Below are 16,013 nucleotides of genomic sequence, written 5' to 3' on the forward strand. Positions count from 1 at the left end.
ACAAAAGCGGCACAACTTTTCAACATTGATAATAATGAGAAATGTTTCTTGAGCAGCAAATCAGCATATTTGAATAATGAGATTTATACAAGATTCCTTTAAAAAAACATAAACAACCCCAAACTTAAACTTTAGTGTAATTATTTATTGTTTTTTTTTTTTGGGTCAATCATGCAGCCCTGCTATTTTTCATTTGGAATCTTATTGTTCTCTCTTTCTCAGGTGGCGTTGAATTGGGGGTTAACGCAAAAGGAGAGAGACTGAAACACTGGTTTGAGTGTCTAAAATACAAAGGAAAGAAAGTGGAGTACTGGCACACACTGACACAGCAAGGAGCCCCTTGCAGTGACTAACACACGTGTTAATTCTCTGCTAAGTAATACAAAATAATGGAGTAATAATGATAAAGAAATGCAATAATGCTCAGTCTGAGAATGATGATGATGATGACGTTCCATATTAATGTGTGAGAAAAAGCATAATAATCTATTGTACAGCTAAGTGTCACATTCTTTTGTGATGAGAAAGAAGCAAGTGTGATCACAAGCCCGGATTATGACGCACAAAGAATCTTCCCCTTTTTCTGGTCTACACGTCACTAATGTGAAGTCGTACTGTGTTGTGACTATGCCACAGGAGCTCATGCCATATTATAGTGTTATTGTTTATTACATGTTAAACGTGTAATAGCATCCTGGTGTTTGTTACAGTTGGTGGTGCCGTAATTCTGCACACTGTCGAAGCACAACACATCCAGCTGACTGTAAATGTCTGTGTGTACCTATGTATTTACCTTTGTGATTTGTTACGAATGAACGTTTACAGTCTCTTCCAGTCCGACAAAAACATGATGCACAGGAAAAGCACAAGGGACGGCGCATGAAGGAACTCTTAAGCAATGAAAAGGACTGTCTATGGATTTACACATTCGCTCAAGAACTGCCGCCCGTCACTTTTGAGCAGAACCAAACGACAGTTCCTCGTCGTGAATGTGTGGGCGAGTGTGTGTGTCTGTGAATGTCCCTGTCTATGTTTTGTCTTTGTATGTGTTTTTTGTTGAATGTTTGTATAGTCTTTAAAAAAAAAAAAGCGCTGATGCACATTGACAGACTTTTTCGCTTTCCTCTCCGGCACCCTCTACTGGTTTAGAGGTCTAACCGCCAGTACAGAGGGTGAATTGCCTCTGGCAGGCCTCATGCACAACTGCACGCCCCATTAGGGGTTAAATTAGCAATCAAATGAAGCCTTTGAAGGACAAACTACCTGTCAAGGACAACTTTGGGTTGCACAAGAGTCAGAACACAAAACCTGGGTTGATTTGCTTTGTCATCCCGACAGTTAGCTCTGTGAAAAGATGCACATTTCTTGCCATGCGTGGGGATTGGGCTATAATTGTATCCATGTGATAGCATTTATTAGCTATTTATAACATTCAAATCATCAACTTTTGATCTAGTCTTGACTGAAGAGATTTTAGGCATTCAATTGCACTTTAATTATTGTTAACCTCTTCCGTTCATGGCCCTCATCCCTCATTCCAAACTTATAGAGTTCTTTAACATTTGAGTTATCAAATGAATGACTTATACGCTGTATAATTATCAAATGTTATTCTAAGCAGCTGCATGCCAAGTGAATGTCACATATGCTTTGATGGACCACCGATCTGAAGTGCTTATGTTTGTCGTAATATCCATCAATGGGTCCATCTAAGGGTATTTTATTTTGCTCAGTGAACTGGGACAATACATGCTACTTTGATGAAACAGCATGGCATTAAGATAATGGATTGGCACCACCTGCCAGCCAAGATGGGACTCAGGGGGAACATTAAAGGGATAGTAATGAATGACAGAATTTTCATTTTTGGGTGAACTATACCTTTAATGAACAAGGGGTCAAACTGAAAGAGGATTGTTCAAGTCTCGCTCACATTTCCTCGGTGACTGTCTGTGTGGAACATGTGATGTGACTGCCATCGTGTGTCGGTCTCTGTAACTGCGTCTCAGAAATAAATTGGTTTCAACGGTGGCTATCAGAAATGGAGCGAGTTTTGTGGATTCAAGTCTTATAAAGAGCTTTCATTCATGCAATAGATTTCTTGTCATGTAATGAAACGTAAATAACGAATGCATGATGTAAAGTACATCTTTAATGGCCGAGATTCTGCATGCATTCTATTTCTATGCATAACATGATATTGTTACATAAATGCATTTGTTTGTGATGGATGAATGTAGAACAGAAAGTTTCATTATTATTATTTTTTTGTGGCGAAACACTGTTGTGATGTCTTTTTTATCTCTCTCTTTTTATGGATGAATTATTCCTCCAATGAATAGAGGAGCGACAGCCTCATCGCTCCACAGTACAAGAATGAAGGCCTATAGAGCCACAAAAGAAGAGAAGGAGTGAGAAAAAGAGATGCTTGTGTCTGCTGTGGCCTCCACCCCCTTCTCGGTCAATTAGAGAAAGGCGCTATGATGAACGTCTGAGATGAATGATTCAAATTCCCCGGGAATATTCCACACAAGTTAGGCTTTAGGAAGAGATCTGACAAACCTGAGGAGAGGTTGTTCCAAATCCACTTGCTGGTTCTTTGTTTTGGTTGTTTTTTTGTTTTCAAAAATGAGATATACAAAATGAGAACTTTCTTTTTACTAAAGTGTACATGCTTTCTTTTTCCATTCAAAGAACCATTCATTGTTGCCAAAAAGAACTAAAAGCACCATAAAATTGTCATAAAAGTATAATAAAAAAAATAGTCCATATGACTCTTGCACTAAATTCTAAGTTATCTGAGGCCATGTCATAGATTTGAGTGAGAACCAGGCTGAAATGTTTCAGTGAATTATGATTCACTCATTCCTCTGATTTTCTTCTTAACATGTTAAACTATGACTTGGAATATCTTATAGTGCAGGATTTTCTGGTAATATGTACAGGTATGTTAAAAAGGGGATTGTGTATGTAAAAAATACATTAAAAATCTTCTTTTGTGTTCTGAGAAAACAGCATAACGGTTTGGACTGAGATAAGTAAATCACAACAGAATTTTAGTTTTGTGTAAACCTTCCTCTAAATGTTTCATTCTAGCTCTTTACAGAATTTTAGTAAAAAAAAAAAAAAAAAAAAGGTGACATTCTTACCCAGATTCTTTAGTAAACCCTCTAAAGGTGTGTCCACTGTCAGTTTAATTTTAGGCCGTATGATCTCAGTGGTTTGGGCTGGGATTGCATGCAAAAACTGCATGCGCACATCAATATAGCTTAATGTTTCTCACACTGCACAAAAAGGAATATTTTTGCATTATTGTAAGGGGCAGGTTTAGGGTTGGAGTAGGTGTAAACGTTAATAAAACTAATCTAATAGGTAGAAAATGTATTGAATTTATTGTTAGCTTCCAGTTTTTGCTGTATCCCTTCTAGTCATAACCCTGTATCCATCTTATTTTTCAACGCAGAAGTATAATGTTTTCTCTAAATGTGTGAGACCTCCAGTTCATTAGCAGCTGCAGAAGAATAATGAAGGGCAGTAAACTGTAAAACGGTTTGTACTACAAACAAATGTGTTCATAATTAAGATTATACATTAAAATAATATGGTAAGACATACCAGTTTGTAATATCAAGCAGCAAAATGAGCCGTTTTGTATTGCTAAAAATGGCTGCTCAGATAGCAAGAACTTTTGGGCCAGATGTGGCTGATAGCGGTCACATTTGGCCTAGATTTGACATGATTGGTCCACATATGGGTCAAACTTTCACCATATGTTTTGGCTTTTAAATGGGAGGGAATTTTCTTTTGGATGACTATTTGTTTTTGAGGAATATGGCCCAGATGACAGCACACAAATATGTTCATTTATGGTTAACCTGTTATTGTTCCACTGTCCACTGGATGACACCAGAAGCCAGACACATTACATTTACAAATCTGAATAAGCCTTACCAGTGTTGTGATAATTATTTTAAGGCACTCTACGTGTTAAAAAATAAATTAAAATAAGTTGTGTAATATAATAACATAAAAAAGACCTGACCCTTCGATGCATGTGAAACTTCTCTCCCTCAAGCAGCACGCTAACGTTACTTCTACACTACAGGCTACACACAGCAATATAAACAACATATCTGCATGTTCTCACATCACATCGTTCTTGTAAAATAATAATAAGTAAATAAACATCAAAATCAAACAAAAAATTCGCTGAGAATGAAACACCACTTACCAGCTGCCGCGGTGTTGACAATATCCTCTAACAATTAAAAAATGCGCGTGTGGCGTGGGGAATACTCCCGCTCAGAGGAGGTCGTCGTCGGCAGGTGAAAGGTCATTATGTGGGTCATTTTATTTACGGCTAAATTATTATTCATAAAATGTTCTATTATTAAGATTGGGCGTGGGCAGGCATTCACAAAAGGGCATGTTATTACAAAAAAATAAAAAAAATAATCGAGGAAATTTTGCTCTGACAAAAGGGCACTTAAGGGGCAAAGGGGCATGTGCTCAAGCCTCCAACGAAAAAAAAAATTGTCTGAAATGTTATGTCTGAAGTGTTTTCTCAAAGAATAATTAGCAATGAACATTTCATTCATCCATATTTTCTTTCTTCAATACCATTACACCAATGCTATAATAATTAAATATGTTTCTGAGAGCAATGTAGAGCAACAAAAATGGACAATGTTACCTGGTCTTTCTTTTTTCAGAGCAAAAAGGGCATGTTTATCCTGACCACAGTGCCCAGGAGATTTGGTTCATCTCCAGAATGGGGGAGTGAGCCGTATTATCAGACTCTGACGCAGAAGGAAAAGTAGAGTATTGTGAGGTCGCCTGTTTTTCTTATCTGAGACCCAAGCAGCTGTAAGTTTGTTTCACCATTATGAACCATCTCCATCTCTCACATCTGAAAAAAGGTGAGAAAAAATGGAAACACATTTGTTGAAATTCTACATTGATTGTTACATGTTCACATCAAGTATGATGTTCAGTTCATAAGGGGTCAGTGAGTTTGTTTCTTTAAAGAAATTATACTTTTTTTTCCACCAGTGATGCATTAAATTCATCAAAAGTGATAGAAAAGGTATTTCTTATATTAGATTTCTTTTTCAAATAAATGTTGTTCTTTTGAACTTTTTATTTCTCAAAGAATCTTGAAAAAAATGAATCACTATTTCCACAAAAATATTAAGCAGCACAATTGTTTTCAACATTGCTAATGTTTGCTTGCCACCAAATCAGGGATAATGTGACACTAATGACTGGAGTAATGGCTGCTGACAATTCTGGAATAAATTAAATTAAAAATATATTTTATATATATATATATATATATATATATATATATATATATATATATATATATATATATATATATATATATATATATATATATATATACATATATATATTACAATAGAAAACAGTTATTTTAAATTGTAAAAATATTTTACAAAAGTACTGGTAATAAATGGGTCTCCTTAAGAAGAAAATAAAACAACAACAGCAAAATAAAATCTTACTATTCCCAAACATTTAATGATTTCCTGATCACAATGATGTAAATGATGCAAGAGACCTCATCAGATTATGAAAATCTCTTTGATTTACAACTTCATACATAAATAAAATAAACAGACTGTATGCCAATTTTCCTTAAAGATCAGACCAAGTGTGCAAATTGTGTTGTGTGTGTGTGTGTGTGTGTGTGTGTGTGTAACTGTGCTGTGTCTTAGAAAGCTCCAATTTGTCTCCAGATGAACTCTAGCAGTCCTCTTATCACAGCTCAAGGGCAGAGAGGGGCGAGAAGTGTTTTCAGCTGGACAAACCTCACAGAGAACGATACATGACTAACTTTATCTCTGCAGTGTTACATTACCTGTGTTATACACTCATCAGTGATTTTACATGAAGAATAATCTAATTCCAGTAGCTTTTTTTTTAGTTGTAATATAATTTTTTTTTTTTAAACATGTTAACAAATGACAGATGCTATAGTCACTGACAGGAGCTAACAGCATTTTATCAGCAATTGTAATTAGTTTTATATATATATATATATATATATATGTTTCTTATGCCAAAGTATGGCAAATTTAGCTGTAGGTTGTGAGTTGTGATTGAATATATTTTTGTAAAAAAAAGCTTTGAATTCCCTTAATATTACTTAGCCAACAACATTCAAACACAACCAATACTACAGTAGTTCTTTTTGTGGTTTAAAGATCTTTGAATAGTTTTTTTCTCTCTGTCCTTGGTCCTTTAACTCTTTCATCATTGCTGTGTGTTGCACTCCTGCACTCTTACTAAAGACCTTTGTGAAGATCATCCAAGTCATAACACCAAACTTCACCAATGCATACCAAAAAGAAACTTATTCCATGTTTAGATAGTGATAACACACCAAGGCTGTGGTGATATTATTTATTCAGCTTAAACAAACTAATGTTTTTGCCTTAGAGGTCATTGGGATTTCTAATAATCCCAAGAAATTCTTAGAAAGATGCGACTTTCAGGATCCTACAGCTCTCACTAGAAGATCTGGAATCTGTCTGTGTGCAAATCTGCATATTTCACAAGTATAAGAAAATCCTAATCACAGAGAACATAAATTAAATGTAAAAAAACATAAGAAAATATATTTGCTATGCTAATATCAGTAAACCACTGATATTCATTGAAAAACATCACATTTACATTCAAAAAGACTTCCCTCAGCCATCAGTGTAGCATATAGCAGTATAGCATCTAAACACTTTTAACTTTTGTCCTTAAATGACTTTGAACTTGTTTATTCAAATGCATCGGAGAACTGAAGTCAATGCTTGGGGGGAAGCTGAAAACAAAATTAAAATGGAAAAATACAATTCATATTGAATTCAGCATGTGTTTAGTGAAATTAATACAAGCCATGAGCGATCACAAACACCCTGCTCTTCACTTTCATGGCATGAGTGGCTTTGGCAGTTTGTCCTCTATACTTTCTCTCACATAGTTCTCAGTTTATATGTCTGCAAGGACAGAAAAGTCTTTTTTTAGAAAAGGAAGGTGATTCACTGGGTCCACGCAGATCCAAAAAGAGCCATGACTATCGTTTGTGGTGGGTAAATGTTGGTCCTGATGTCACTGTCTCAGTGGAAAGATGCTGTTGGGTTGAGGGGGGTTGGTTGGTTAGTAATACTGAATTTCTGGAGTGCCATCGGTAAAGCATTCGCTCTCTGAGTCTTTGAGAAGCAGCTTCCTCATCTCTGTTCATCTCTGCTTGCTTCTGGTATTGCCTCTGAAACACCAGCCAAAACTGATCTTCCTGCAACAAACAGAAAAGCAGAGTGTGTATAATTTTCATGCAATTTGCTGGGTTTCAAAGCTGCAAGGTTCTACTTTCTGGAACTATTGGACATGTTAATATTTTTTCTTTCATAAAACATAAGAGGTTTTTATACAAGGATACATACAAATTAATAAATTCTATATAATTTGGTACTTCCTTTTTGAACATCCAACTCCCATTAACTGTAGTAAGGTGCGTGAATGAAAAATAAAATACAGAAAAAAGTTGAATGGGCTACAGAGAGTAAATGATGACTTTCATTTTTCATTATTCCTCTATGCTTTACAAAGGCCAAATCAGCTAAATGGGATCTGTGTATCTGTAGAATTGAAGTCTCACCAGAGTCTGTTGCAGAGACGCAGGGACATCACGCCGCACCCTCTTGGGTTTTGCACAGTACAACTCCAGATGCTGGAGGTCACATCCACGCACACAACACTGCTCTACGATCCCTTTCCCACGAGAGCGAGGACCGCCGCTGCGGGCTGCTCCAGGTTTGCCTAACAGACACAAAGCAAAATGGTTTTAATCCCAGTTACATTAATGTGAGTTAGCTGCAACTATCAAACTGCCAAAACTGTGGTCGTGCAAGACAAATTGTACCTTGTATTCTCTAAAAATAAACGATGCGCTTAATAAAACTACAATTGAACGAACAGAATGTTAAAAATTTGAGGTCAGTAAGTTTTTTTTTTTTATAGAAATTGTTACTTTTATTCAGTAAATATTTAAAAGTGAGTTTTACATAAATATATCAAATGTAAGAAAATTAAAAATAAAAATAATCAGGATATATATATATATATATATATATATATATATATATATATATATATATATATATATATATATATATATTAACTTGGAATGATTTCTGAAGGATTGTGTGACACTGAAGACTGGAGGAATGATTCTGAAAATATAGATTTGCATCACAGGAATTAATTGCATTTTAAAATATTTTTAAATAAAACAGCTATTATAAATTGTAATAATAGTGGACAGTTTTACTATAATTTTAATTAGTTAAAAAAACTTGAATGGGCTGCATATAGTTCATGTAACCCACTATTAGGATTTTTTTTATTTTTTTGTCAAATTGCTGAAATAAGATATTGTAAGGCCATGTCATAATGTTCCTTTTGAGAAAAGGAGTGAGAAAATGGGAGAGAAAAGTGTCAAGGTGGCCTTGGATACGGAACAGGGTGAAAGGACTTCAGTTAGAAGAAAAAAAAAAGTTGATATCTACACCCACAAATCAAGAGTACATGTTGGGGTGGTAACTTACGTCATTTATTGAATGCTTCATATCAAAAACTATAACTTCATACAACCTACAACTGCAGATGATAACTGTTTTCTACTGGTTGGTTGATTTGCATCAACACCATAATGATAACAGCTTGTCTTGATAACACTCTTGTATCTTCAGAACAAGGTCACTTTTAATACACTGATGTTAAGTGTTATGAATATAATGTTATGAGTGAGCTTAATGATTTAGAGACAAGTCACTGTGTTCCCCCCAACAGTACATGATAAGTAACCATGTCAGGGTTTGACTCACACAATCAACACACACATCTTTGAAACCAGAGTTGTTTCTACAGTATCCAAACACTGGATTTAAGACGCGTAAGATGAAGTTTGAAAGTGACTCTCACCTCTGTAAAAGCCACGGTCCCCACACACAAACTCCAGGTCAGCAACTAGTTCTCGTCCACAGCGTGCTTTGGCAGCCTCGCCGGAGTCTGGCAGGATCAGGATGCAGTACAGGCAACAGAGGACACACACACTTCGCCAGCTGGCCACCTGCTTCACCAGAAACAAACTCTCAGCCACCTGCATCTTATCAGACAGTTACACTCCTGTCAAAGCAACGGATACAGTGCTTGACGGATGACGCTCTGAATACATTTTGTTTTTGCAAACCTCACTGATCTGAAAGCATGTATAAAAAGTCCTTTGGCTTTGCCCTGCACAATGCTTTGAATACAGATTGCAGTTGCCTTACACTCCTAAAAATTAAGGTTCCAAAAGAGTGCAGTGATTCTTTAGAACCTTTCAATGAACAGTGCTTTTTTCTGCAGATTTTTTTCAATAATATAAAGAACATTATGTGCAGTGGAAAGGTTCCACTGATGTTCAGGGTCTAAAGGACCTTTATTTGAGACAAAAAATGCTGACTCAGAAAATGACCTTTTGCAAAAGCATAAACTGCATCTACATCCCACACGACAAATTGACGTCATAATAGCTCCCTGACATGCAAACCTGCATTGGGGGCAGTAATTGTTAGGCACAAAAAGGTAATTTGACTCATCCATGGAAACTAGTCATTTAGCAAAAAAGGAAAGTTTTGTTGACTGACTTTTATGGAGCATTGAGTCTAAATGCCCAAAAATGAAGTAAAAAAACAGCATGAAGTGGCCCTTTTCCCATAATTCTACACCAAGATAATGTGCAACAGGTGTAGTGATACTTTATATGAAAGCCTGATCCTGGTGCTTCCCACTACAAAACCATTTTTCTATACAAAGTGCATGTGGAGTCTTACCTTCAGCAGGAATCCTCTAAGCATCTGAAGCCGTCTGGCATGACAGGTTGCCATTCCGTCTGATGGCATGTCTTATTATTTTTTTTTTTATATAGTTTGGTCTCTCTAAAGAGCTACTGACGTTCTTACTCGGGTGTGCTCTTATAGGAGGACCAGGAGGGGACGGACCAACTGCACACACACACACACACACACATCCTAGCCTTCCTCTTCACAGACAACTCCTAATCGCAAAGCTTGTCTTTTATAGGAGACGCATGAAACTACAAAAGAAATCTGAAAAAGAAACAACACCAAACCAAAACTGATATCCCAATGTTTTATTTAAAATTTGAGCCTTTATAGCTCAGTATGCTAAAAGGGATGAATTTATCTGACAGATATCATTAATTTACTGTGTACAAGCATATACAGCTTTGAACTGTCATCATTATCTTATAATGTTGGTTTCGAGATTTTCTGCAGCATGACATTGAAATCCATCTAAAGAGTGACGACAATGGAGGAAGATGTTATCACGTGTATATCTCAGCAAGAAGCCGGTGAAGTGATTTTGGAGTGTGTAGGCTTCAGCTGGAATGATAAATGAAACAAAGATAGATGTAGGAATGCATTCAGAGCCAATCAAATAGAACACACTTACAGATAAAATAAAGACAAAACATCATGTTAACAGTCAGATGTGTGGGTACATTATTAACTGGAGGTACGATGTGCAGCAGTTGGTTTACATAATGAAATGACTAATGCTCAGCATGGCATAAAACCTTTTATTTGAACCGAGAATGAATTAACCATTTTAATTTTAGCAGCTAAACCAAACACCGTATTTATTGCACAAACACATAATAATCGTAAACGTGTCTCTTATGGTGTGGAAATTATTATTTTGCATTTATATTTTAATTAAATGACAATATCTGTGCTGTCAAATAATGAACAACTGAATTAACAAACGTATTCATCTTAAAGGGATCGTTCACCCAAAAATGAAAATTGTCATCATTTAAGCACCCTCAAGTTTCAAGTCTCAAACCTGCATACATTTCTTCTGCAGCTGAAAACAAAAGAAGATATTTTGAAGAATTACCCACATTCTTCAAAAATTTCTTCTTTTGTGTTAAGCGGAAGGAAGAAAGTCATTCAGATTTTGAACAACTTCAGGGTGAGTAAATGATGACAGAATTTTCAGTTTTGAGTGAACTGTTCCTTTATGCTTTATGACATTCTTCTGCTGCTCAAATAATATGATGCACAAGGAACTTTTATGACTCCTTAACAGACATCTTTGGCACAGTCGGATCCTCTAAATCTGATCCGTGGGCTTCCAGTTGAAGATGCTGAGTGCAGCTTCCTTTGGTCTCAGCCGAGCTCGTAAGTGGTTGATTCTCTCCTCCTGGGCCAACTGTTCAAAATCACACGCAAGACAGCTCTCAGCCCTGGGGAGCAATGCACTCTCTGAACGCTCATCGTCATCCTCAGATGTCTCTCTTTGTCCTCCTGCTGCTTCTTGGGGCTGTTCTGAGATGCTAGAAGATTTGATGTTGATCTGGGAGTGCTGGAGGACACTGGGCAGGGATCTAGACGTCTCCTGACCAGACCCTCAGGAGATTTAGGTGTGCTACTCCATGACCTGGACTCTGATGTTGTCTCCTCTACCTGTGAATTCAAAGGCAAAATTAATTCATAAACATTCAAAGTTCACAAAGGTTTTGAAAGATTTAAAAGACTTTTTTAAAAGTCATGAACAATTTGTTTTTATACAGATTTATAGGTACTGTAAGGGATTTCAGACAGAAAAACGTATGTCTCGACCGACAGTCACCAAATAAAAAAAAATCTAATAAAACAAAATATACTATGGAAGTCAATGGCTACCAGCAACTGTTTGGTTACATTCTTCAAAATAAAAAGAAAGAAACTTATACAGGCTTGGAGCAACTTGAGTGTGAGTAATGATAACATTTTCAGTTCTGGGTGAACTATACTACCTTTACGTCTATAATATTACAATATTAATTCAAATTAATCAGAATCACCATGATAACGGGGAAAAAAAACACATTTACACCCTTGGCATTTATACCTTTTTTCAGGACAGACTGGAAAGCAAGATTAAAGAGGGAAATGTCCAACCTTGCTCTGTTGTGGTCTGGGTGAAGTTTTCAGGAGTGCTTGTGTTTGACATCTAAATGTGTTCATTTGGTTCTGATGATTTGGAGAAACGGGACACACACCTGGAGGTGCTGAGGGAGAGTGTTGTAATCTCACTCGCCTCACTGAGAGGAAGATCTGGCCGTTAATATAGAATCATGGCATTTCACCGAACATCATAATTCCTGATGCTGTGCAGAGAGGCAGCTTCATTGTCCACCCCAGAAAATTGTATTTCAGGCTTACGTTCTTAAGGCCTTAAAGGCCGTGATGCTGGAACTCACAACAAGCAGTGAAAACTGTTATTTTGGAGACCAGTTGCCTCTGGCTCAGTGGGACCGGTGTTACGGTTTAACTGGTTACCGTGTTATCTGGTGACCAACTTCCTGTTTAGGTCTCCGCTGCAGATGTGCTGGAACGACAGCAGCAGATTCGCCGATTCTGAAAACACAAACTGACGTGAAATTAAACGCACACTTGCTCATTGCATGATTTTGATATTCTTGCAGAGATAATAAGTTATAGGTATGATCGCCCGTAGCGGCTGAAGTAAGTAGGATAAACAAAAAAAATAAAATACAGTAAATCAGTGTTGGCACGGGTTTCGAACACGCGCTAAAATACGAAGCCCCACAAGACAACACTCACGAACCACCGCGCCACCGATCTTCGCATAAACAACTCCGGATCTCTGGATTCAACACAGGACTCTCGGCGTCACATTTTGACACTGGCTGAATCAAGGAACTGTGACCGTGTTAACTTGTGACCTCTGTTTGCAAGCCAAAATCCAATTTTACTGTTGCTATAAGTTAACAATTCCAGCCAAAGCGCTTTTAATGCTGCTAAATGATTTGATACGATCTGAAAATTACTCATCGTCAACAATTACGAATCCCATTAATGTAAACATGCATAACAACAGCCCAACGTTTAAGTAGCTTAGTTCCATTGGTTCATTGGCAAAACACATTCTTACAGTGGCAGGCTGCCCACATACACTTCTTGTTTTACAACATAAAAAAAAAGATATATATCTGTCATCTATCCAAGACAACATTTAAAGTGTTACTAAATGACAACAACTTTTAAAGAGTGTCAAAAACACTACTAGTAAAAATCAGGATTTACAAATGGATCCATATCTGATGGGACATTGTTCCCATGCAACCTCTCAGCCACAATGTCAAAATATGTAAATGACAAATTTCCAAAATCTTTCAATGCTCCACAAGTTATTTTTCACCATCACAATCACTTTAATTGTAAGATACAATGGATTTACAGGTACAAGGAATTTATCTTGGTGTACTAGACATTTGTCAAAAATACAAAGAAAAAAAATGAATCAAAGAAATTTTAATGCTCAAATCAATCATGCTACAAAAGACGGTGTACACAGAAGTGGTTCATTTCACTGGTTCACAATAATTAAGCTCACTGGTTTGACGATGCCATCATTAAATCAATTAACTGACTTTAGCTGAAAAATGACTGTTGTTCTCCGTTTTCCTGTTGACACTGTAAAGCTGCTTTGACACAATCAGTTTTGTATAAAGCACTATATAAACAAAGGTAAAAAAACAAATTCATAAAACACTTCTAGAGGACTTTTCACTGCTTTACCACACACACACTTAAACACAAGCAGGACAAATCAAATCTTCCTCAATGGGAGGCTGACCAACACAGTTCCAGTGAAACCATAGGTCACATGTGATATTAATCTGTGAAGAATGCATGTTGCACTTTAAAGACAATGTGCCTGTGTTAACTTGTTTATCATCTAATTTGTTTAATAAAGATTATGTGAAATATTATCTATTATAATGTCTAAATGCTGCTGAAAAACCTGAATAAAAACAACACCGAACATTTTCACGAGCTTTAATGGTTGTTACGGAAATGGCCATTTGGGTTCAATAAAAACTTGATGGTCTTTGCATGTAAGTCTGTAATGACAATTTTATGTACAGTCAATTGTGCTTTGTGTCTAGTGGATTTCAATTCAGATGCATACAATCACAACCATTCAAGCAGAAAAATATGATGCAAAGTTATTTAAACAAAGTAAATTACACTTTACAGCAAAGTAGTGCATCCTATTATTATTAAATATTGTTCCTCAAAGTGAAATGATGCATTCTGTACATCTAGTTTTGCAGTTCATAGCCAAGAAGTGTATGTGGGCAGCCTGCCACTGTAAGAATGTGTTTTGCCAATGAACCAATGGAACTAAGCTACTTAAACGTTGGGCTGTTGTTATGCATGTTTACATTAATGGGATTCGTAATTGTTGACGATGAGTAATTTTCAGATCGTATCAAATCATTTAGCAGCATTAAAAGCGCTTTGGCTGGAATTGTTAACTTATAGCAACAGTAAAATTGGATTTTGGCTTGCAAACAGAGGTCACAAGTTAACACGGTCACAGTTCCTTGATTCAGCCAGTGTCAAAATGTGACGCCGAGAGTCCTGTGTTCAATCCAGAGATCCGGAGCTGTTTATGCGAACATCGGTGGCGCGGTGGTTCGTGAGTGTTGTCTTGTGGGGCGTCGTATTTTAGCGCGTGTTCGAAACCCGTGCCAACACTGATTTACTGTATTTTATTTTTTTGTTTATCCTACTTACTTCAGCCGCTACGGGCGATCATACCTATAACTTATTATCTCTGCAAGAATATCAAAATCATGCAATGAGCAAGTGTGCGTTTAATTTCACGTCAGTTTGTGTTTTCAGAATCGGCGAATCTGCTGCTGTCGTTCCAGCACATCTGCAGCGGAGACCTAAACAGGAAGTTGGTCACCAGATAACACGGTAACCAGTTAAACCGTAACACCGGTTCTCTGCAGTCCTTGCCCACAACCATTTCTTTTATCCGCAGCTCAACCAGAGAGACCTGTTTTTCTGATCCATGTTGAGACGGAGGGACACTGATCTTCCTGGCTGTGGAGGGAATGCAGAGGCATGTGTTTTTTTTTTTTTTTGACACATGCTTCCTTGGGAATGTAAACCACAAAGTTCTCCATAACATTCAGAAGAGTCTGAACCTGTAGGACTGGTTGAATAAAGCTCTCATATTATTGCAGCCTACTGTTTCATATATTAGTATTTTATATCTGTGCATTTTTCACTAAATACTTGACATGTAGACCTCTGCACGTTATTTAGTGAGAAAAATGCGCAGATGTAAATTGACTGCGCGATTACTTTACAAAGACAAAGGTATATTAATTTATTGTAAAAATTGTCACTTGACTCGAAATATAAGCGGTACATTCATGTTCACAAAGACAACAAATCTAATTCACGAACAATAAATAAACCGGTTTCTTTTGAACATATGCACAGAGAGAGATTCAACTCTTTCCACTCAGCGAGGACTTCCGGAGTAAACTTCCGGAGTTTGATGTCAAAATAAAAGTCATTGTTATAAAAGTTTCATGTCGAAACAGAAGTAGAACGAAGACAAAAACTAAAACTGTTGGTAAACGTTTAACCTCTTAAGTGCCACCGGCCCAGTTTTAACCTTTTTACAATATTCTTGTTTTTTAAACCGAGAAGTAATAAAAAAGTTAGTTTACCTTCAAGCTTGACAAGAATCTGGCAGATTATGTGCACTGTAGCCTACTACTGTATGACTCGAGAAAGAGCTGGAATAATGCAGTCAGTGTGAGGCATAAACAAACTTATGGTAAATCATGCAGACGTTCTAATAATTTTTAAAGATTAAAGAGTTCCACATGATCTGAAACAAAAATCTTTGCCTATGTATCTGAACATTTTATAATAGACCCATTTTAAGCACACAGACACCCGTTCTGACTGCTGGGAAAGTAATTTATATTTCCCAACAAGCGCTTTCTAAAGCATTTATTTTCTGACAGTTTTACGTCTTGCTGATCTGTTTTACTGCCATAAGACATCCTAAAAAAGGAACTGATATTTCCTAAACCCTGAAAATGTCTT

At 36.6% G+C, this 16,013-nt stretch overlaps 2 protein-coding genes and 1 pseudogene across 2 annotated transcripts in view; 1 reads left to right on the forward strand and 2 right to left on the reverse strand.

Annotated features, from left to right (window-relative positions):
• The window catches only part of LOC113093565 (double C2-like domain-containing protein beta), a gene marked incomplete at its 5' end in the record, with an annotated part of 36,556 nt that extends 34,810 nt beyond the window's left edge, over nt 1–1,746 (forward strand). Inside the window, one exon of the mRNA XM_026259253.1 lies at nt 223–1,746. Within this exon, the coding sequence (XP_026115038.1) occupies nt 223–353 (131 nt within the window). The remainder of the gene's footprint in view (nt 1–222) is intronic.
• A 5,032-nt stretch (nt 1,747–6,778) lies between these two features.
• On the reverse strand, nt 6,779–10,197 carry LOC113093578 (insulin-like growth factor I). The gene is made up of 4 exons (XM_026259275.1): nt 9,891–10,197; nt 8,998–9,145; nt 7,673–7,833; nt 6,779–7,309 (listed from the first exon to the last, which is right to left on the reverse strand). Exons 1-4 carry the CDS (start codon nt 9,957–9,959, stop codon nt 7,091–7,093), a joined length of 597 nt encoding a protein of 198 aa, XP_026115060.1. The 5' UTR covers nt 9,960–10,197; the 3' UTR covers nt 6,779–7,090.
• A 1,055-nt stretch (nt 10,198–11,252) lies between these two features.
• LOC113093579 (uncharacterized) lies at nt 11,253–13,957 on the reverse strand (annotated as a pseudogene).
• Nucleotides 13,958–16,013: the final 2,056 nt, after the last annotated feature.

This window comes from Carassius auratus, unplaced genomic scaffold, assembly GCF_003368295.1.
Source record: "Carassius auratus strain Wakin unplaced genomic scaffold, ASM336829v1 scaf_tig00215076, whole genome shotgun sequence".
In the NCBI taxonomy this organism is placed as follows: domain Eukaryota; kingdom Metazoa; phylum Chordata; class Actinopteri; order Cypriniformes; family Cyprinidae; genus Carassius; species Carassius auratus.